Here is a 24,756-nt window from a genome sequence, read left to right as displayed (position 1 = left end):
CCGACGTCTTACCACCACGCCACTGCGCCCGTCAGCACCGCTACCGATTGTGCTGTCTCCCCGCCCAATAATGCTTAAAAAACAGAGCAGCACAATCAAGTTGCTATGTGTATGCCTGCAGGGACGGCGCAACAAAAATAATACCGGAAACACAATTAAGTGTGTGGTTGTTTCCCCTCAAAAATCATCCCACAAATCGATGTGTATTGCAACAACGGTTAAAGAACATGCTCACAACACACAACTTAAACGGCACATAGAAAGGCAGGACAAGTTCGCGTGCAGTTATTGTTTTCAGCAGTCATTACATCACACTGTATTCAATTGATTATTCTTATAGCGCAAAATGTGTACGTGTAATATCACAGTAGGAAATTTAGTGTCGAATGAAATGATCTTGTTAGCAGCCCTTACAACAAACTTAATTGATTTGACTTACAATACGAAACATGAAGGTTGTTAGAAAAGTAAACAGCCTTCTTTCAAGCTGGCATGCACTTTTATGTTTAGTCCTTGTGACACTCTTTGCTGATCCATGTTTAACACACAACAACACTGATATGAACGTGGACAACATTTATTGATCGTAATCACAAATCCAAAAACCGATAGACGGCTAACATTCCACAATTCAGAATCAAAAAACAAGAACGGTAGGCTACTGGAACATTTATTAACAAAGAACAAGAAAAAAAAAAGGTCAACTGTTATATATTTACAGTAATTCGACTCATTGGTCTTTTCGGTAGACAGGCCGGCAATACTATTATGACACAGACAATTGTCGGCAAAGCTTGCTTGTAAGATGTTTGTCAAAACGATGCACGTTCTAATAACGTACTATTCTTGTTTTGTTTATCGTAATCACAACACATAATACCGCAAAGGCAGCAAATTACGTCCAATATGTATTATTCTTTTTAACTTGCCATTAAGACAATGCTCTCTGTTGTCTGATAGCAAGACGCGTGCATTTGGCACTGTTTACAGAAGTAGATGGCACATCAACATGGGCATAATTATTCACAAGCCACATTTGAGGAATTAATAGCAACGTCGGATACATAGGAACTAATATTCAGACAACTGTAAAACAAACTGATTTAGGGAGTTTAACCTGATCCTTAAAACATCATATAAGAGAACACTTTAAACAAAACAAAAACATATGACAGTTGTTTCCCTTAACATATCACATGCAATGCAGATAGTGCAACTCAGTTCACAAACAGTACATGAATGAACAAATAAATGAAATCATGATTGCATGATTGACTGAATGAATGAATAAATGAACAAATCAATGAACTAATGAGTTAATACATGGATGAAAGAATGAAAGAATGAATGCATGAAGAATTTAACACATTATCAACCTATATCAATCAGTTCATTCTATTTATAACACAAAATAGATATGAAGATGCATGTCATGAGACTTATCAACACTACTGATAACACTGAATGTATTTTTTTGTGATAATACAGGGCCTCTGCATTAGCGAATACTAATGTTGTATAACAGGCAATTTTAATGGGTAGGTTTGATATTTTCTTGACTGCAAGAAAGCACGTACAGCAGGACATCTGAACAGTGGACGTTTGAAGTGATTATTTTACATTACATACTGTAAACTAATACTGTTTCTGTATGGCAATTGGCTGCCCACTTGCCCTAATAAGTGTGAGCATGCATGGTATATGTTTACTTTGAAGAGAAGGAAGCCGAAACATATAGCAAGCGAACAAGGGTTTATTGACATTCCATTAGGGCAATGTGTCTTAATGACGTAAGCTAAAGCAAAAGGTGCTTAGTAAGCAACAATCAGATTCACGCTTCTGTTTATTTATTTCCTTTTTACATTTAGTCAAGGTTTGACTAAATGTTTTAACATAGAGGGGGAATCGAGACGAGGGTCGTGGTGTGTGTGTGTGTATGTGTGTGTGTGTGTGTGTGGTGTGTGTGTATGTGTGTGTGTGTGTGTGTGTGTAGAGCGATATTTATACAATTTCACATGAGAGTTCCTGGGAATGATATCACCCAGACGTTTTTTTTCTTGTTTTCGATAAATGTTTTTAATGACGTCATATCCGGCTTTTTCATTGAAATATATCAAAATTTTGGCCAAGCAATTTTCGACGAAGGCCGGACTTTGGTATTGCATTTGAGCTTGGAGGCTTAGAATTTTATTAATGAGTTTGGTCATTACAAATCTGAAAATTGTAATTAAAAATATTTTTTTTTATAAAACGATCCAAAAACAATTCCATCTTATTGTTCATCATTTTTTTATTCCAAAAACAAGTATGGTATATTCGAATTAAAAACCAGCTCTGAACATTAAAAATATAAAAGTTATGATTTAAAATATATTTCCGAAAAACAATTTTATCTTATTCCTTGTCGGTTTCTGATTGTTTGAATTAAAAACAAGCTCAGAAAGTTAACAAGAACAAAGAAAAAGAAAAGCGTGCTATCCAGCTTAGCGCAACCACTACCGCGCTATTCTGGCTAGTCAATGTCACTGCCTTTGCCACGAGCGGTGGACTGACGATGCTACGAGTATAGGGTCTTGATGAGAAACAAAATGCAGTGCGTTCAGTTTCATTTTGTGAGGATGACAGCTTGACTAAATGTTGTATTTTCGCCTTTTTCTTTACATTAGAAACGTCAAGCTTCTGAATACATCAACACCTAGGTTTCTAACAATTCAACTCGAAAGATACGAAACTTACAGAAGCTATTCACGATACTACAGCGACATGAAAATAACTTTTTCAGTGATTGCAATTTCTCAAAACCATGGAACATAACAAGGTGTGATCCTGTGGAGTCCACGAAGATCAACCACCTGAATACACGGGGTGATCGAGTATTTTGTCTTGAGCTCAGCAAGGCTTGTTGACTATTTCACCGGCAGTTGTATGTAATCCTCAAGTTGTGTCTGAAGACACAAAGATGGTTCTTGAATGTATCAGGCTCAATGTTTCTGAAAAGAAATTAACGTATTGGACATAGATTAAATCATAGTTAAATTATATTATATTCCAACATAAGAACAAGAACATGAGTGTGTATGTGAATGTGTGTGTGTGTGTGTGTGGGGGGGGGGGGGCATCTGAATGGAGGTTGATGCACTCGGTTAGCATATCTCCGAGTCTGGTAACTGTCGTAACTCATTGTCTCCCAGGTACGGATACATTATGTACCCATTCATTTGGATCTATCTGACCAGGTACGGATATATTCGCTCAAACTGTTAGCTTCAGTCGCTTTTCTGATCTCCCAGGTCAACTTATGTGCAGACCTGCTAGTGCCTTATCCCCCTTCGTGTGTACACGCAAGCACAAGACCAAGTGCGCACAGAAAAGATCCTGTAATCCATGTCAGAGTTCGGTGGGTTATATGGGTTATAGAAACACGAAAATACCCAGCATGCTGCCTCCGAAAGCGGCGTATGACTGCCTTAATGGCGGGGTAAAAACGGTCATACACGTAAAATTCCACTCGTGCAAAAACACGAGTGTACGTCAGCCCAAGAACGCAGAAGACATAACGCCTGCATGCCAGCGTGTTGATACACAGTTACTACACAATTACTACAATTCTGAGTGACCTGCTGCAGCACAGCTGGTCTCGGCTAAAAACAAAAGGTCAACATAGGTGGGGTAGAAAGTGTCTTAGAGTTAACAGATCTAGTACATCAATGACTTCAAAACAAAAACAAACAAAAAACGTTCGGCCAGAGGCTAGAGGAGGCTCCCCAGGAGAAGAAAAAGTCGTCAATAGCTAACGCATGGATACAGATTTAAGAACAACAATAGATTGAAACATAGATGTAAGAGTTTGCTGAACTGAAATACAATTCCTAGGTCAGGAGCATAACAGTATAATTATTAAGTATGTGGCCCAGGGGAGACCACTCACTCGCGTGGCCTGACTGTGTGTCTCGGTGTGCACCTGCTTGAAATCATTTGAGTCTGTTTCTTCTCGTGAAGCGGCAAGTGCAACGTTACGAAACCATGACTGGAATGAACAGTATATTTGACTGGTTGGCAGAAATGAAATAAAAAGTATGAACGTTGTTTTTTATTTTTTTCTCGTCGGATAAACCTCTAACCAACACATGATTTATGTGTCCATACAATACCAATAGTGTTATTAATTAGAAATTGGTTTTAGATGTTCGTAATGTGGTAGCGTCTCGGCTGTTTTATGCTCAACCACTGTAATTCCTCACGCTTGAGCTAATAAGGTTAATATGATTAGTTTTTATGGGTTTTTTTCAAGAGTGCAGTCTCAGTAAAAATGTTACTCTTATATGCGGATGGGAAACGTGGACTTGTGATCGGAAGGTCGCAGGTTCGAATTCGGGCCGGGACGGACACGGGTCAACTTTATGTGCAGACCCAGAGACGGAAGCCATGTCCCACCCCCGTGTCATCACAATGGCACGTAAAAGACCTTGGTCATTCTGCCATAAGTGCAGGTGGCTGAATACACCTAAACACGCAGACACCTGGGTAGCGCGACTCCGTTGCTGCTAGCTTTCCACTGGGAGGAAGCGACCCGAATTTCCCAGCGATGGGACAATAAAGTAAGGCCTAAAAAAAAAATAGGTGTGGTTACGGTAACCCGACCTACCCTATTTTTAGGGGCCGATCCTATAACTTTTTATTACATTTGTCAAAAAAAAAAAAAAAAAAAAAAAAACCGAGTGCAAAAAACGCAATGAAAGCGAAAGCGCCCGAGTCGCACACTTATTTCCCTGTCAAGTAGGTTTAATTTGTACACATTAGAAAAAAAAGTTAAAAAAAAAAAAGTGATTGCCTACCTACCTACCCTATTTTTTTTTGCTATGTTACCGTAACCACACCTTTTTTTTTTTTTGGCCTAATGAAAATGAAAAAATGAAATGAAAAATGAAACATACTAGTTCACAGACATGTTCTCATGGACAACAGTTGCCTACGTTACTGTTGTTAGTGCACATGCTCACCCTCAAATGACAGTAGCGCGTTATTGCGTCGTGGGAGGATTGGTTGTTTCCACAGGCTCGGACACAGCATCCTCTTTCAACATAGGATCTTTTGTTTCGTCGGTTTCTTCTTTCCCTGCTGCGTCATCTTCGTGGCTGAAAGAACAGGAGAACACTTTGTTTGTTTGTTTGTTTGCTTAACGCCCAGCCGACCACGAAGGGCCATATCAGGGCGGTGCTGCTTTGACATATAACGTGCGCCACACACAAGACAAAAGTCGCAGCACAGGCTTCATGTCTCACCCAGTCACATTATTCTGACACCGGACCAACCAGTCCTATAGCACTAACCCAATAATGCCAGACGCCAGGCGGAGCAGCCACTAAATTGCCAATTTTAAAGTCTTAGGTATGACCCGGCCGGGGTTCGAACCCACGACCTCCCGATCACTAGGCCAACCGTGCCGGTGGAGAACACTTTAAACAACACAGTGACTGTGGTGAGATAAACAAAAAAATGATGTACTCACCGATACGAGGACAGTAGAAAACAATACGAATGTTTCGCTTATAAAAGCTTCATCAGGATCACGAACAAACAAACACCAAAGGCAACTTAAAGCAAAAGCGACACAGAACGAACACGGTTGGAAACGAAGATGAAGGAGGACACACAAAAAGAAAGGAAATCTAAGAACCGATTTTTTTTTTCTTTTTCTTTTTAACAGAGTACATCAATCTTCAAGAACAAAAACATGTAAAATTTCAAGCCAAGAATTGTTTAAATTTGTATTTCATGTTATACATTGTATTTTCTTGGGTGCTGCGGGTTAGATCATTACATATTATTGTATATGTCGACCGTTTGAAGTTATGTTTCATACAAATTGATTTTATTTTTGTGTAGCCCACTACTATGCCGAGAGAGAGAGAGAGAGAGAGAGAGAGAGAGAGAGAGAGAGAGAGAGAGAGAGAGAGAGAGAAAGGGAGAGAGAGAGAGAGACAGAGACAGAGACAAAGACGTGTGATGCCAGTGTATATTTGTGTATGTTTGTGTATGTTTTAGTATGTGTGTGTGTGTGTATGTGTGTCAGTGTGTGAGAGAGAGAGAGAGAGAGAGAGAGAGAGAGAGAGAGACAGAGACAGAGACAGAGACAGAGACGTGTGATGCCAGTGTATATTTGTGTATGTTTGTGTATGTTTTAGTATGTGTGTGTGTGTGTATGTGTGTCAGTGTGTGTGTGTGTGTGTGTGTGTGTGTGTGTGTGTGTGTGTGTGTGTGTGTGTGTATGTGTCTGTGTGTGTCGGTGTGTGTCTGTCTGCGCTTGATTTAACCGTACATTTCTTTCTATCATGGCATTTGCACGCTACAGTCTTGTCTGTCCATTTGTCTGTCTCACATAACACACTGTCTACTCTATATAAATCACGTAAAGACTCATCCTTACCTGAGGAGTTCGTAGGATCTAGGAGGTTTCGGGGGAGGTTCTGCATCGGTTGCATTGATGAATTGTTCATCACCATCCTCCCCTCTCCATTGGTCATCATACAACCTGGTAAGTAAGGCAATTATTAGAAATGTTGAAGTGAAATTAGTTTTTCTTTGCACCAGTTTCTTTTCTTTAAATTTTCACTCTTGTGGTTCTTCCCATAGTTCACAATGTGAGTGTGTCGGTGTGTGTGTGTGTGTGTGTGTGTGTGTGTGTGTGTGTGTGTGTGTGTGTGTGTGTGTGTGTGTGTGTGTGAGTGTGTGTGTGTGTGTGTGTGTGTGTGTGTGTGTGTGTGTGTGTGCGTGCGTGCGTGCGTACGTGCGTGCGTGTGTGTGTGTGTGCGTGCGTGCGTGCGTGTGTGTGTGTGTGTGTGTGTATGTGTGTGTATGTGTATGTGTGCGTGTGTGTGAGTGTGTGTGTGTGTGTGTGACAGTGTGTGTGTGTGTGCGTGCGTGCGTGCGTGCGTGTGTGTGTGTGTGTGTGTGTGTGCGTGTGTGTTACTAAGTACCAGCCTTTACTTAGAAAAAAAACCTAAACATGATCATACGTATCCTGAAGTATTGGAGCCCTTTCAGGTATTGGTGGAGGATTGTCGTCTTCAGGCGCACTCTTTCCTGTAGTATTGACTGCCGATTTACTGTCAAATAAACAAAATGATTCATACAGAATTTGGTTGCTGACAGTGAGTGCGCACACACCTCACGCAGTGATGTGATGTTACAAACCACAAAGATATCCCATTACCTTACTCTCTTTATGAAAATCACATCCTTTTACGGAAGTTGCTTACAATGAAGTATTAAACCGTTGAATATATTCGTTATATAAAACGATTTTGTTCGTGCACAACCTTCGCATCTTGTTCTCCGTCTGTCTATGTATCTTACTCTCTGTCACTGTCTCGGTCTGTCTGTCTCTATGTCTACCCCATCCCCCACCCTCCCTCTCACTCACCATCTCTCTCTCTCTCTCTCTCTCTCTCTCTCTCTCTCTCTCACTCACCCTCTCTCTCTCTCTCTCTCTCTCTCTCTCACTCACCCCCTCTCTCTCTCTCTCTCTCTCTCTCTCACTCACTCTCTCTCTCTCTCTCTCACCCACTCTCTCTTTCTCTCTCTCTCTCTCTCTCTCTCTCTCTCTCTCTTTCTCTGTCTCTCTCTGTCTCTCTCTCTCTTTTTCTTTCTCTCTCTTTTCTCTCTCTCTTCACTGTGCATCGAGAGAGCATCATGCAGTTAATTGTGTGCATATGACCAAGTGGAGTGACGGTCTTATCCCATGTAAAAGCCTGGCCAGATCTGAGATAATGGGCCTGACTGTTTACGCCAAAAGGAGTGTGCCGTGTAAACACATTGAGACAACATTTGTTTGTTTGTTTGTTTGCTTAACGCCCAGCCGACCACGAAGGGCCATATCAGGGCGGTGCTGCTTTGACATATAACGTGCGCCACACACAAGACAGAAGTCGCAGCACAGGCTTCATGTCTCACCCAGTCACATTATTCTGACACCGGACCAACCAGTCCTAGCACTAACCCCATAATGCCAGACGCCAGGCGGAGCAGCCACTAGATTGCCTATTTTAAAGTCTTAGGTATGACCCGGCCGGGGTTCGAACCCACGACCTCCCGATCACGGGGCGGACGCCTTACCACTAGGCCAACCGTGCCGGTCATTGAGACAACATGCAGACTATGTTTACACAGTTACATACCTGTAGTTGATACTTGTGTCGGTTAGTTTCTGAAATTCCGCATCCTCGGCAGGTCGACTTTGCTGTCTCTTTCTAGATACAGAACAAATCAAACGTGAATTTAATGTGATGGAGGCATTGTTGCAATAAAGCTAGCGAATGAATCAAGTGAACAAAAATGTCATTCACACCAACAGGCACGAGATGCTCTTTTCGTGATGACACATATGGACACAAACAAACACTGACATAGACAAACTTACTTACATTGACATTATTATCAAACTGCACATCAACCAAACAAACAAACACAGACATAGACAAACTTACTTACATTGGCATTATTATCAAACTGCACATCAACCAAACAAACACAGACATAGACACACTTACTTACATTGACATTATTATCAAACTGCACATCAACCAAACAAACACAGACATAGACACACTTACTTACATTGACATTATTATCAAACTGCACATCAACCAAACAAACACAGACATAGACAAACTTACTTACATTGACATTATTATCAAACTGCACATCAACCAAACAAACACACAAACAAACAAACGAATAAATAAATAAAGCAGTTGCTACCAAACTGCACATCGTTTTAAGTATATGTCACACTCCAACTTAGTTTTAGTTTGCATTTTGAACGGAAAGTCACACACACACACACACACACACACACACACACACACACACACACACACACACACACACAGTACACGCGCACACACGCACACACACACACATACACGCACGCACGCACACATACACACACACACACGCACGCACGCACGCACACACATACACACACACACACACACATACACACACATACACACACACACACACACACACACACACACACACACACACACACACACACACACACACACACACAGACACACACACTCAAACGTCACCAACGCAGTGAACAAGATAACAATACAAATGTACTCACCAACAAACAGCAACATCAACGAATAATTCGTGTGTATGCCTTCATGTTGCTGTTTTTTGTTGAGTACATTTTTAGTGTTATCTGGTTTTATTACCAATTCAGTGCCCCATATGGCTTTTTGACCAATCAGGACGGATTCTAGGTGACCCTCTAAATATGATAACGTTCAGGCAGGGACCCTTTTAGTTTAGCAAGCTAAAAATTAACAAGACAAAGTAAAATTTCAATCAACAATATCAGAGTGATTTATTCTAAAGAAAGACACTTCAAATGCTGTCAGATAATACTCCCTTTATCTTAAAAAAATACTGAAAAGCGAGTGTTGTCGGTGGGTGCTTTACGGAACAGCAAGGCACCGCCCATCCTCCGAGTGTGCCATGCCGACCCTCTCACTTGAAATCTAAATTATCAAAGTTCGGAAAAATCAAGTGAAATTGCGTCACTCGCTTTACCTCAAATGTATCTTTACGTCATTTCCCATCGTCTGGAGTCGGTTCTAAATCTGTCGCTCTCTGTTCAACAAGAAAAAGCGAAACAACCGAAACGCATGTTCGACATGGTTTATCTTGCGAGATTGTTGTGTTTCAAACGCATTTAATAATAATAATAATAATAAATGAGCATTTATATAGCGCAACATCATAACAATACAAATGTACTCACCCAAAAACAGCAGCATCAACGACTAGTGACCTGTGAATATTCATCACGTCAGGTGTGTTACTCTGATTGGCTGACCCAGGTCACGAGAATTCTTTGACTGACAGGCATAATCAGGTAGGAGCACTTAAGTTCCCATTGCGGCTGTTCTGTCTAATTCGCAGGGTCGCTTCGAAATTTCTTTTGGTTGAATTAAACGGTAATAAAACCGTTATTTCTAATTTGCTGACTGTTAGCAAGATAACAGACATGTCTCACAAACGATATCAGCATTCGCCTAAATGGCTCATGCTTGATATCTTTTTTTCTCGACATGTCTGTTATCATTTGCTAACAGTCAGCATATTAGAAATAACTCATAATATTTCCTCTCACCTGCAGTCCCTTATTTCATGTTGTATAACACAGTGATCGATATTACTGATTCCAACAACTACGACAATACCTTGTTGCATACCTCCTACAGATGATGATAGTGATGACAACAACCACAGTCACTATTACCGCAGCTCCAACTCCAACGGCAACAGGAATGTAGGGAAACACACTCTCTGATGTTTTACTGGGGGATGCTGTAAACATTTTGAAACAAAAACATGGTTAATGTAACAGTCAATAATGACCAGGGAATATGGCTGCTTCAGGGCCGGACTAGTGGGGGGGGGGGGGGGTTACAGGGGTTGCCCAACCCCCCCACCCCCTGGCTTAAGCATGTACCTCCCAAACGCTTTTTTTTGTGGGGGAGGGAGGGGGGGGTGCATCGGGATCATCATGAAATCCGAGGAGAAATCGCACCTCTCACCCTTGCTTGCTGTCGAATTTACCTTTTTCCTTCAAGGAGAGGCTTCCTTTCCCTCCAGACACATCAAAAAAACGCTCCGCTTCAAGGGGGCTTCGCCCCCTGGACCCCTATCTGTGACCCCCCCCCCCCCCCCCCCGCCTAGTACTTACCTAGTCCGGCCCTGCTGCTTGTTTTAAATCAAGTCCAGTTCTCAACATCTGTCAACAACATATTTATCATATTGCGGTTTAGCATTCACATCAAGATAATTATGTAAAACTCATACTTTTTCTTAGAAAACTATCATCATGAAAATGATTACCAGTTTCTCCCCGGGTAACTCTCCCTGACGTGGTAGCTGGAGTCCTCCTTGAGCCTGGGCCTGGTGTAGTCGCGTCTGACATACAAATCAATTTATCATACGAGTATACACATGTTAAGTACGTTGTGAAAGATGCTGCTATAAATTGCAAATTCAGACATTGTTTTATTTTATTTTGGCAGTCTAAAAAACATTTAAAAAATGTAACGCAATGAAGGATAGCAAAGAAAACACGGATAGAAGGTAAGACAAAAGTAGAAGGGGTCAAATCAAATCAAAACAAAGTAGAACCAATCACAGATTTAAGGAATCCGCTTAGGTTCTTTTCGTCCGTACACAAATCCTACAACGTATTTTTGGAAGGGGATGAGATGTGTAAGATGTGGGTGTACAAATACTGTTCAGAAGTTAGAAAAAAAAACATCAAATGTCAAATATAAGACTATCAATCCACAAATGTGTTCTTTTGTTAAAATAACAGCGGCAGGTGGTTCTTGAACTTTTTTCCTGGTTTGATATGTATTTCACATGAGAAGAATGTGAAAGTAATGGGGAAAACGGGATTTAGGTGACAAATGGACAAAAAAGGATATTTTTCAGCTTACTGGGAGTTTTTTATGCATCGGAAATCTCAGGTTTTGACTAGTTGTATTACATCTAGCTGTGTGCATTTAATCTCACCAGCGATATTGAAGGAGCACGGTAGTGGCTCTGGTTTGAACTTAGTTGATGAAAGCTTGCACATATAGCTCCCAACGTTACTTGTGGAAACGTTTGTCATGTCGAGGCGGAGATGAGTGTCGATAGTTCCATCAAATGTATGACCTTCTTTCACGCCAGAACATCCTTTTGCTTCTTGAGTCAAGTAACACTCAATGATTTGAACTGAAACATTAAGCCAGGCAATGCATTATCATGGTGTTAGAAGTAAGTACACTACTTGCAGCTTGGATTGTACACATTCCAGCTCCTTAATAATGTCTTTGTTCATTCAATGACTCATTGATTCATTTATGTATTCCTGTACAGAGTGACAAACAAGCCTCTCAAAAACATGTTTTATAGCTTCTACATCTGTCCAAAAAGTAGCAAGATTGTATGTCAATGCAAATGCTCTGACTTTTGTGTGTGTTTTTTTTTAACGGGTTTTTCCCCTCCGAATTCGAAGATAGAGTCAACAGTCCGAGGTTTGACATTGAGCGGAAGCCATACTTACCTTATTTAAACCCCCCAGACTTTTACTTTTTGAATTATCGAAATGTGCGAGTATAAAAAACACACCTTTCCACCCCAGATCATCGGTGACCTGAAGACAGCAGTTACAGCTAGGTTCTGGGCAATCCCTTCACAAGCAAGCGTCTGTGTGATTGACAATTTCGGAGGGGTAATTTGGAACACAGTTTGGGGATAGGGCCTACGGTAAAAGTCAGACCATTTTACCTAATTACAGGAAACATTCTGAAATGGTCGTGAACAAACTGAAGTTGATGCACAACTATACAAATATTTGCTAAACTCAAATGACCCCCTTTGTTGTAAAGTCACACTTGCGCAAGTGAGCACACATTTCATCAATGACATACACGCATTCCTCCATGTGAAATGCCCGGATCCTGCCTGTATTTGATGTCTTCAAGTCACCGATTGTCTAAGGTATGTTATGGTATAATTACTGTAGGTCCTTCAAGTAACTCCAAAGGCAACAATCTGGAGGGCCTATCCAACGGGTTAGTTGGCCACCGCTCAATTTCAAACCTCTTACTGTTGAGCCGATCCCTGAATTCAAAAGTATTATTCGAAACAGCACACAACTTAGATTATTTGACCTACATGGGCACGTATGAGCTGAAATTAATGTACACCTAATATGAAGTAATTCGGTCAACATAATTAATTATGAAGAATGTATTAGCATTTGTGTGGGTGGAACTATGTTGGGTCACTCTGCATGTATCTATGTTTTCATTGCTTTATCCATTCATTTCTTCAGTTATTCATGCATTTATTATATTTCCAATGCATATTTGGAATCATGTATGTGTTCATTTACCAATGTAGATGTATGTATTAATACAGTTACTGGTCATTGCTCTGCTCAAGAAAACATGTTTTCATTCCAGGAATAATAAGGTAAAATCCAGCAACAAAACTTTATTTTTGAATTTGAATCACTGTAAGCTTAATAGCCTGTGTGTGGCTAGTTTTGCTTAACAGCAACAACAACAAACACATACAACAAGATCAAGGTATCCAATTTGTGTCACGTACGTGTGTCTCCCAAAACCAATGGATACAAACAAGAAATTGCAACAGATGATGTTCGAAACTAACTGTGTCAGGATTGTGAAGGGTAGTGGAATACACACCAAAGTTAGTTGTTCGCCGCGATCGCGGGACTAAGCCTGACATGTGCGTGATGTTTCTTGACTCATTGTTAGGTGCGCAACTATATGCCACAGCGTTTGAAAATATTGACAGAGTTAAAAAAGAAAAAAAAAAGAAAAAAAGACAGCAAATCGCACACACACACAAAACATCTATTGGTACGTACTTGGACCGTTTTGTCCTGTACGATAGAATTCCACCGTTGCAATATAGTCATCCAGCTTGCTGAGATCGAGGTTGAAGTTGCAGGTCAACTTGCCTGGTTGTCCCTCTTTCACAGATGGTGCGACACACGTCACGGTAGTTTCTTTTGAAATAAGAGACTGGGTTAAACGTTTGCTTTTTAACTTTGTATTTTGTAGGACTAACACTTTTAGTTAGGCGATTGGCCGAAATTCGTAACATTTCTTGTAACAATAATTCCAACTCAACTTTATCAATACATGAATGCTATTTGTGTTTGACTTCGATATTTGACACATATCTCTTAGAACGATGCCACTCTTGATCTGCGTCTACTGTTCGCCAAAAAATATAAGTACAATACTATGCAGCGAGCATGACTCTCATAAGTTAAATAAGAGAGAGAGAGAGAGAGAGAGAGAGAGAGAGAGAGAGAGAGAGAGAGAGAGAGAGACACAGAGAGACAGAGACAGAGACAGAGACAGAGAGACACAGAGACAGAGAGAGACACACAGACAGACACAGAGACAGACAGACACACAGACAGACAGACAGACACACACACAGACACACAGACACACACACACACACACACACACACACACATACACACATATACATACAGACACACAGACCGGCAGGCAGACAGACATAACGATAGATACAGAAACATACACCCAGAATTATGTAATTCAATTTCAACTGAACTCAATTGAATTTTCTGTTGAAAGGATAACAAGTGGGTCTAAAATATCTTAATATCTCAAGAAAAGGGGTCATTCTCACCTTCAGACATCACAAGATATTGAGATGAAATAATGAGTTGTAGCAACACCAGGTTTGTGACAATCTGGAACACATAAAGAGGCTTGCATTTGCATGGAATCTGAACACACGTCTTGATTAAGCTGCCGAAAAAGCATCGATGTAACAAGCGATTTGCCATTGCCCTACTTATAAAGGCACTTCTGGATAGACCAATGTGGCTTATAAAATGATGATGTCCTGCACAAATTAAAATCAATCAATCAATCAACCAATCAACCAAACATGCAAACACACAGACAAACACACAAACAAACAAACATACAGAAACAACTGCAGTGTGTTGGCAACACGGACAACTTCTATTTCTGGTATTTTAACTTGTAAGTAGCCTATATCTCTGTTTGTCCAAATATGAGAGTTCTTAGTGAAACTAAAGATAAACAAAGCATCACGAAAAGTGAACATGCAGGTTCAGGAATATGGAATCAACACTCTTTTTTAAAGACCGTGTTTGTGAAACCAAGCATTTTTTACTTAGGCGTATTTTACCAATTAGGTTAAAATGCAGAGTCAGCGGAGTTTAAATTTGAATGCTATTTTAACAAAGCGAGTGCCAAGCGCTGTGTTGAAGGCGCATAGGTAAGTTGATCAAAGTTAAAGTCTGACTGTCCCCCCCCTTTAGTTTGTACCATTTACAAACATTAATAAACAAAATACAAATATGTTCATTAGTACCACGTTTAAATTGCGTCAACTGTGCTGTAGTTTCTTATATTTTTATACATGCATACGTTCATATGTATTCCATTGTGAATGGCTGTACTCTTCATTTGCTCGTTATCTGCCTTATGTCTACACAATATGTTAGAGACACGCAAAAAGCTAGGGAGAACTTGAATGCAATGCCTTCTGAAAGAGTCAAACAGTTCTGACTTTGAATGAGATATTGAGGTATCGAGGTATAATGTGTTATTTGGCTTTGCCTCGTTGCACATCCTGTCTGTGTGTGTTTTGTTACTCCTGATCTTTAGAGGTGAAAATGTGGTTGGCGAACACAAGCAAACTTAACTGTACTGAAAATCCTGATCTGTCGCATGAATACTAGCAAGCCTAACTTGTAGCTACACACATACAAAGAGAGAATACTACATGGCTTGCTGTGTCGTACCAGATTTACACGAGTTGTTTTTTAAATATTGAACTGCGAGCGAAAGCGAGCTGTTCACTATTTGAAAAAAGCAACGAGTGTAAATCTGGTACGACACAGCAAGCCATGTATTATTCTGTTTATCCTACATACTGTACTTACGTGTATTTTACTGAAAGTGTCCTGCATTCGAGGCAGCTAAATTGAAGACGCTTGTTTTGGAACCTCGATCTCTTCTAAAGCCTCGTGCAATCTATTACGTCAAAGCAAAGAAACGTCACTCTGAAAGTGTGGCGTGACGTGTTAGTTCTACAGATTCATCGAGGGTAATTATTAGCGAGCGCAATTTGTGTTTCTATAATGACGTTTGTCTCGGTGACTTTGGCATCATAAGCAGTGGGAAAAAACAGGTCCCTGCCAGACTTGCTTGACATGACCTCATTTACATGATATACACACGTGTGATTTGAACGATTATCATCTCACGGGTGTCTCTCTCAAGTATGTAGGATAAATAAACATACTCTTTCTCGTGACAACAGGTGGGCTCACCATTTCAGATGTGACCCGGCTTTTACACGGGAAAGACCATCGATCCCTTCACTTGGATACATAGCACAAATCGGGCGCAGTGGCGCGGTGGCAAGACATCGGCCTCCTAATCGGGAGGTCGTGAGTTCGAATCCCGGTCGCTGCTGCCTGGTGGGTTAAGAGTGGAGATTTTTCCGATCTCCCAGGCTAACTTATGTGCAGACCTGCTAGTGACTTAACCCCCTTCGTGTGTACACGCAAGCACACGACCAAGTGCGCACGGAACAGATCCTGTAATCCATGTCAGAGTTCGGTGGGTCATAGAAACACGAAAATACCCAGCATGCCTCCCCCGAAATCGGCGTATGCTGCCTTAATGGCGGGGTAAAAACGGTCATACACGTAAAAATCTACTCGTGCTAAAAAAAACCATGAGTGAACGTGGGAGTCTAAGCCCATGAACGAAGAAGAAGAAGAACACAAATCAGCAGCCTAAATGTTCTCTGTGCAGAGATGGATTTTGTATGAATTAATTTCGTTAAAGCAACCACAAGCTTTTCAAAAATGTAACACATCAACCAAAACAAAAACAAAGGTAGTAGTTAGAGTGTTGAGTTTTGGTATGTGTCCAAGTCAGCGGATGGTCTTATCCCGTGTAACAGCCAGGTCAGACATGGTGAACCGACGGGGAGGACTGTGCCCTTTAAATCTTAAAAGCAAATTTAATGCAAATGAAATTCACATTATGACTAAAGTGTATCGATTACCATCGTAAATATACACAGGGTATTGATTATATTACAGGCTGTACGTGTTACTAAACCAGCAACGTTTTCGTGGTTTTTTTCTTTCACTCATGCACGAAGTCAGATCTTCCAGTGCACTCCTTTATACAATGAATAACAGCACACACCCTTAAGTGCCTAATTCGTTGAGCAAATATGAATGTAATTACACCCGAAGTCGTTCATTACAACATATTCTGTCAACGTGCTCACAAGGGACTGGGTGGCCGAGTGGTAACGCACTTGCGCTCGGAAGCGAGAGGTTGCGAGTTCGACCCTGGGTCAGGGCGTTAGCAATTTTCTCCCCCCTTTCCTAACCTAGGTGGTGGGTTCAAGTGCTAGTCTTTCGGATGAGACGAAAAACCAAGGTCCCTTCGTGTACACTACATTGGGGTGTGCACGTTAAAGATCCCACGATTGACAAAAGAGTCTTTCCTGGCAAAATTGTATAGGCATAGATAAAAATGTCCACCAAAATACCCGTGTGACTTGGAATAATAGGCCGTGAACAGTAGGATAAGCGCCGAAATGGCTTGCGATCTGCTGGCCGATGTGAATGCTTGATGTATTGTGTAAAAAAGTTCCATCTCACACGGCATAAATAAATCCCTGCGCCTTGAATATGTGCGCGATATATATTGCATAAAATAAAAAATAAAAATAAAAAATAAAAAATCCCTGCGCTTAGAACTGTTCCCACGGAATACGCGCGATATAAGCCTCATATTGATTGAGTGATTGACAAGGGTCTTGGAAATTCTGTACAATGGTGTGTTTTTCCTCAGACATTCTGCAGGAAGCGAATTGTGGAAAAAGGAAAGAGAGACGCTTAAGAGAGTCCCTGAGCCCTTACCATTCGCAGTGATACGTTAACATCATGATCAAATCAAATCAAATCTAAAACTTAATACAGCGAACGTCACGTAAACAAAGCAATCAGGCAATTATATAGAGGTGAACAGAAAAAACAATAACATTAGTTCGTTTCAGCTCTCAAGCAAAATGAATCAGAACTGAAACATCAATGTATACTATTAAGCGAAGTATAGTAAACATTGACTTGAACATCTTGGTCGCGGTTCAATTAGCATTGCAATATTATGACTCATTTAACAGCAGGCGTGTATAATTGAAAGAGCATATTATATGCATAGAATGTAGTCATGTGCGAAACCGGAAAAGAGCCTAGTCATCGGGAAACCCGGCGGGTATATGGGGCTATGAAATCATGCTTCGCCCTGTAGGTCATGTGTGGGTTTCGTCTACCCGGCCTGTTTTCGGAAAATACTACTTCCCTTGCACTGCACAGTTCTCCGAATAATCTTAGGGGCCTACTTCTTTTCTCGATAATCAGTGAATGCAAGAACCTGCCATCTTTCTTTTTTTAGACATAGACATCCCCCCCCCACACACACACACACACATACACACATACACACACACACACACACACTGACACACATACACACACACACACACACACACACACACACACACACACACACACACACACGATCACACAGGCACACACACACACACACACGCGCGCGCGCGCGCACACGCACCCACCCACCCACCGGCCACCCACCCACACACACACACACACACACACACACACACACACACACACACACACACACACACACACACATTTACTGAATATATCATGTCTCACCTTTTGTTGTAACATTCTTCCAACGTTGCCTTGGCGAGTATCCAAAATTTGTTCTGTGGTAAAGACAGTGGATTAACGATTGTGTTGTTGTTCTCGTTGTCGCTGTTGCTGTTGTCTTGTCTGTCTTATGTGTCCTCTAAATATGTCCACGCACACAAGCAGTGTTGCCTTACACGTTGTCCAACAATGTAAGCGCCGCAGGAAACAAATTGAACTCGTCGTTCAATGATCACCCTGTTCAAGCTACAAAAACGGTTGCTGGGTTCGATAAAAACGGGAATTCCCTATGAACTATTTTGGCTTAACCTGAACTCAATTTCCGGGTATATAGATTTTTTGACTCTATCTAGATGGGAATACCCAATAAACACTTGTGTGTTACTCTATCTAAACGAAAAAGTCCATGTTTGTTGGCCCTATGACTCAGTAGTTGGCTTGCGCCTGATTCTTGGTCGAAATATCGATTTTAAACACTGTGCGAACGCGAAGAAGAAGAAGTGTGTGTGTGTTTGTGCTTATGGTTTGCTTGAGTTCAGCGTTTTTGACTTTCATTCAGGGAAAGTAAAGCGCGCGCGTGAGCGGGGGTGTGTGTGTTTGTATGTGTGTGTCACTGTGTGTGTGTGTGTGTGTGTGTGTGTGTGTGTGCCAGTGTGTGTGTGTGTGTGTGTGGGTGTACGTGCGTGTGTGTGTGTGTGTGTGTGTGTGTGTGTGTGTGTGTGCGTGAAGATCGATTATGAGAAAACTACTGGGCCGATCTTCATGAAACCTAACATAAACATTTGTCCACATGATATCCCCGGACTACATGTTCCATTTTCCGATAAATGTCTTTGATGACGTCATATCAGGCTTTTTGTGAAAGTTGAAACGGCACTTTCACACCCTCATATTTGTATCAGATAACTTGAAATTTTGGTTAAGTAGTCTTCGACAAAGCCGGGACTTTGGTATTGCATTTCAGCTTGGATGCTTACAAATTGAATAATGAATTTGCTAATTAAATATCTAAAATGAGCAATTAAACTTTTTTTTTAATAATAATCGATTCAAAAACTATTTCATATTATTTAACATTTCCTGATTTTAAAAACATATAGATATGTTATATTTGTATTAAGAACGAGCCTCAATAAAATAAAAATATGAACATTCTAATTCGAATTAAAATTTGAGCAATCAATCCAAAATTGATTGTATCTTATTTTGTCATTATTAAGCATCGCTCCACGGCTATTGCCAGTTGTCTCTCTGACCGGACGCTATAGTCCTACGCGAATCTATCAAAAAAAGAATACAGAGTTATCTGCCATATGTTTTTCGCGAGCACTGTTCTAAATTTGAGATCAGTGTTCGCGAGACGAAAATGGCCAGTTGCCAGAACTACTGCGATCATAGACCCATTGATGGCCCAATGCTGGCATATTACCCGTATGCACATTGGAAAATTGATGGGCCATCACTGGCAAGCCAGCATTTTGCCAGCAAAAACCCATCATTTATTTGATGGCTTTTTGATGGCTTGCCAGCAATTTGCCAGCAAAAACCCATCATTTATTTGATGGCTTTTTGATGGCTTGCCAGCAATTTGCCAGCAAAAACCCATCATTTATTTGATGGCTTATTGATGGCTTGCCATCAAAAAACCAGCATTTATCCAGCATTTTGCCAGCACTTTGCCAGCATTTAGCCGGTTTTTAGGTCCATAAAAAACCCCGCATTTTCCCATAATTATATTTTCCGTTAATGGCCCTTTACCTGCTGAAATTACCGGGCCAGTAGTGGCCCGGCAAAATGCCATATTTCTGCCATTACCATTGCCAGCAAAATGCCAATAAGTTACAGTTAATATACCAATACCACTGATTCTGGTAGAATGACGGCTCTATTCATGTACTCTACCTGCACAGTCTTGTTAGCCCATAGATGGTTGTTGAAAGTCTATAAATATGCTTTGTTTTGTCATTTTTACTGTGAATGTAATAACAATGACAAAATACAGCACATCTATGGACTTGGACTTTTCAACCCATGCTGGCGGCAAGACGTGCACAAATAAAACAAAGGTCAATGCCGTCAAGCTGTACATTAGCAATACATATACGTAATTGTCAAATTCATCAGTAAAATGCAATTGAAATGCTAACCACATTAATTTTGTCGTGTAACTTATTTGGCAAATAAAGGCAGTGGTTTTGACAGAATATCGTCATCAACGCAGTTATAGCGGGCACAACAACAATACAGTAATATAGATTAAAAAACAAATGTAAAGCTTCCGAACAGCAACGACTCATTCTCGAAGCATTACAGAAACGTCCGCTTTGTTTTCAGTTGCTCACTGTTTTATTTTATTTGTGCAGCGTTCCGAATTTCACACTCGAGACATGATGACCAAAGGCAGGAATGTTTCTTGTTCACTTCCCACACACACACACAAACGCAAGCATACACGCACGCATGCCAGCAAACAGCACTCGCACACACACACACACACACACACACACACATACACACACACACACATACACACACTCACACACTCACACACACACACACACACACACACACACACACACACACACACACACACACAGGCATTCTCACAGAGAGGACGGCTTCTTGTAATTTATCATATTTTCTGAACTGACTCGAACGCCAAGCAGAAGGAAGGGGTGAACGGGAATATGTATTTTGATCTGTGTTTCTATCAGGAACTGAGACCCAGGCGCGCTGCATCTTATCCAGTTGGGCAGTCAGACACTTGCACAAATCTTTGTCCTGGAGTGAATAGACACATACTCAATGTCGACATTCACAAGTTGCAATTTGTTTGGTTACAAGTAAGCTTATGGTGTTTATGCCTAAGGTGCTTTTCTTTTGACAGAGACAAAACAAACTCAATCACACAAAGAAAGGAAAAAGGCACACACACACACACACACACACACACACACACACACACACACACACACACACACACACACACACACACACACACACACACACACACACACACACATACACACGCACGCGCAGAGGCTTTCTTACAGAGAGGACGACTTCTTACAATCTATTATATTTTGCGAACTGACTCAAACGTCCAGCAGAAGAAAGGTGAAAAGAAGACCGACAACGGTGGAGAACAAGAAGATACTAGCGCCGTTGCGACGACCTGCTCACCACGCTTGCTTCTAGCCGGAGGAGATCGGACGCGTACTGCAATCGAAGAAGGTGCTTTGGAAATTCCTTGAATGCAAAACAAATAAGCCGACATCTGCAGAACCACCGCGGGCCGGATTTAGTTGACAATGCGTCATCATTACGAGTGACGTCAAGCTGTTTCGACATTTGTTTGTAGATTACGTCACTCCACGAGAGAAAGTCATACTGCTGTGCTGTCCCAGATCTTCTTGCTTGGTTAACCCGGTTTAGGATCCGGTCCGGTCCCCCCTCTGAAGTAGTCCCCCGGGGGACCAATTCGTGGCAAAAACTGCTCTATAATGATCCCCCCTTAGACATCCAGCCTCGTTTTTCTTAGGCATTCAAGCCATTTTCAATCTATATCTTCGTCCGGTATTATGTAGTGCACAGACAGCAATCTCTTTGTTTGACTATATTTTGCAGAAAATAAAATAGATCTGATTTATAATGCCGTTCAAAAGAAAAATCACATGAAATAAAATGAATAATAAATAAATACTGATAAGAAGAAATGAAACCAGTCTCTGATTCTTTCCTTTCTTTTCTCTAAAATTGCTGGTAACATTACTAACATTGTAACAAGAAAAACGAGGCTGGATGTCTAAGGGGGGACCATTATAGAGCAGTTTTTGCCACGAATTGGTCCCCCGGGGGACTACTTCAGAGGGGGGACCGGACCGGATCCTACACCGGCAATAAACCAGCATTGGCCCTTTGATGGCGTGCCAGCAAAAACCCACCTATGGCGTTTTGCTGGCAAACCAGCACTGGGCCATCAATGGCTTGCCAACAGTGGGCCAACTAAGGATTTTTTCTGGCGGACAGTATTACTGGAATGCCATAGATGGTCCAGTAATGGCAAGCAATAACTGGGCCTTAGTTGCCAAACCATAATTGGCCCAGTATTGTTTTTGTTATGGCCAGCTTTGCCAAACTTGCCAGCAAAAAAAACAGAAATGGCACAGTTCTGGCATGTTTATTGGGGACAGTGATCTCCGTTCTGTTCTTCACAGTTATGATAAAGACATCGTTCTAAGGTCAAAACAAGTCGAACTGTTGGGACTGCTGCCGGAAGGAGACCGTAATATATGGTTTCATCACTGTCAATTGGTTACAGAAAATATCGTCTGCTCCAGTGAGCGCCGAAACCAAACGGTTGATTATCACGTGACACTTTTGCCATATTTAGAGTTGTTTGCACAGTACATACAGCCGCGAAAAATAGCTCGCTTGAAACTGTCTAACATATTTTTTATTTATTTTATTTATTTATTTACGAGGATTTATATCGCGCACGTATCTCACCACACAAGGCGACTCAAGGCGCATGTTACCTATTAATGCCGTGTGAGATGGAATTTGTTACACAATATATCACGCATTCACATCGGCCAGCAGATCGACTGCCTTTAGGCGCTGCATCCACCTTTCACGGCCTATAACTACGACTACAGTATTTTTGAGGTATGCGATATTTATTATTGCTGTGTGACATTCTTTATTTAAGAATGGATTTCATGTTAAATTATTCTCAGCATGTCAGATTCACATGTTGATGTTGTAAATTGGTTGCATTGTATACATATAATATTTACGTGTATGCCGTTTTGTATCGATTTCTCAGTGAAGCAATGTTGCTGAACTAAATGGAATATTTGATGTATATGTATACTTGTGAGAGCCGTAATTTGTTTTAATGTTAATGTGAATCAAATAAGGTAAACTATTTAATTATTGATTTACAATCTTAGAACTTTATTGTACTGGAACACCACGTTTTCATTATTTTATTTACATGTGTTTCAGGGTTTTTTGCCATGCGATTGACTTTATGGTGAATAAAAAGCTAAGTCGGACTATCACACCGCCTTGTCTGAGTGCGAGACGGTTACAAAATATCAATTCCTTTGTAATTTAAAAATTACAAAACACCATGAAAAATCCTTATCGACGATCGCGAATCTGCTTATATCAATAATACATTACAAAAAGCTCTGAATATGTCATACAAATCGGTTTCCTTGCCAGACAAGGAAATTCAAGGCATCCTGTCAGGGAGAGGATGAGCCGAACTCATTTTGACCTGAGTTCAGGATGCTTATTCTCTATCATTTCCTGATTCCAAAAACATATAGATATGTTATGTTTGGATTGAAAACAAGATCAGGAAGTTGAAAAGAATAGAGAAAAGCGAGTGTTCCTGTGTAGCGCTATACGCTACTGTGCTATACTGGCTTGTCACTTTCTGTGCGTAAACGCGACAGTGCGGTCGCGGGGTATGAAACTAACACAACTATTGATTATATTATATCCGTGAAAAAATGCGGTGCAGTCAATTTCCTTCTGTGAGTTCGAAGGGTTGACTAAATGTAGTAATATCGCTTTACGCGACTTGTTTTTTTAATGTTTTTATTATTTTATTAAGGAAATAACTAAAAACACATTTTCAACTGACATGCGGCTGATTCATCGTTCGTGTAGTTTTGTTAAACAAAATTATCATTTGCCCGCTAGAGTTGACAGTGAGAACGTGAAAATGGAACGGGTGTCAAGCTTGATATATCTTGGGGCCTTGCAACTTATCTGCATCTTTGTCATGGTCAATGCACATTGTAAGTATCTTATGTGAAGTTTATGCATGTTCAAGACTCTGGTAAAGGATGCATGTATTCAGTACACAGCAAAAAACTGATGTTAGCATATTATGAAAGCAGATACTACATATTTTATCCGTATATGTTAATAGTATCAGATTGTTTAATATTATTACAACAATACACTGTAGGCTTATGCAGCAATTTTGAACATATTGTATTATGTTAGTGTAAAGGTCAGATACACTGTGATATGCAGTAGGCTAAACAAGATGAGTGTGTGAGCAAGCATTAAATATAATGTAACGTGAATAATGCAATGAACATATTCCTGCGTTATGCGTCCTACTGATAACATCCTACTCTCAAGTGCTCTTTCCCCAAACGGACAAGGCATGTGTGTGTGTGTGTGTGTGTGTGTGTGTGTGTGTGTGTGTGTGTGTGTGTGTGTGTGTATGTGTGTGTCAGTGTGTGTGTGTGTGTGTGTGTGTGTGTGTGTGTGTGTGTGTGTGTGTGTTTGCGATGCACGGCCAAAGTTCTCGATAGATCTGCTTCAAATGTAATGGGCATATTCAGGTAGACCCCGGACAC

General features: G+C 40.8%; 1 protein-coding gene across 8 annotated transcripts in view; it reads right to left on the bottom strand.

The window, feature by feature from the left end:
- Positions 1 to 563: 563 nt before the first annotated feature.
- Positions 564 to 24,756, bottom strand: part of LOC138973315 (uncharacterized) — a 35,484-nt gene continuing 11,291 nt past the window's right edge. For 2 of the 8 annotated variants that reach the window (XM_070346039.1, XM_070346041.1), the window contains exons 8-11: positions 7,017 to 7,106; positions 6,428 to 6,532; positions 5,001 to 5,135; positions 564 to 2,990 (exon numbers count right to left, since the gene is read on the bottom strand). In XM_070346039.1, the coding sequence (XP_070202140.1) occupies positions 5,021 to 5,135; positions 6,428 to 6,532; positions 7,017 to 7,106 (310 nt within the window). In that variant the 3' untranslated portion in view covers positions 564 to 2,990; positions 5,001 to 5,020. Of the gene's footprint in view, positions 2,991 to 5,000; positions 5,136 to 6,427; positions 6,533 to 7,016; positions 7,109 to 8,177; positions 8,250 to 10,238; positions 10,366 to 10,896; positions 10,972 to 11,577; positions 11,782 to 13,447; positions 13,589 to 14,250; positions 14,315 to 18,370; positions 18,642 to 24,756 lie in introns of those variants that run through there. The other 6 variants (XM_070346035.1, XM_070346038.1, XM_070346037.1 and 3 more) reach the window with 6 other exon arrangements.

This window comes from Littorina saxatilis, linkage group LG8 (assembly GCF_037325665.1).
Source record: "Littorina saxatilis isolate snail1 linkage group LG8, US_GU_Lsax_2.0, whole genome shotgun sequence".
Taxonomy (NCBI): Eukaryota; Metazoa; Mollusca; class Gastropoda; order Littorinimorpha; family Littorinidae; genus Littorina; species Littorina saxatilis.
The sequence above is the reverse complement of the archived record's forward strand: the minus strand, read 5'-3'. Positions and strand labels throughout refer to the sequence as shown.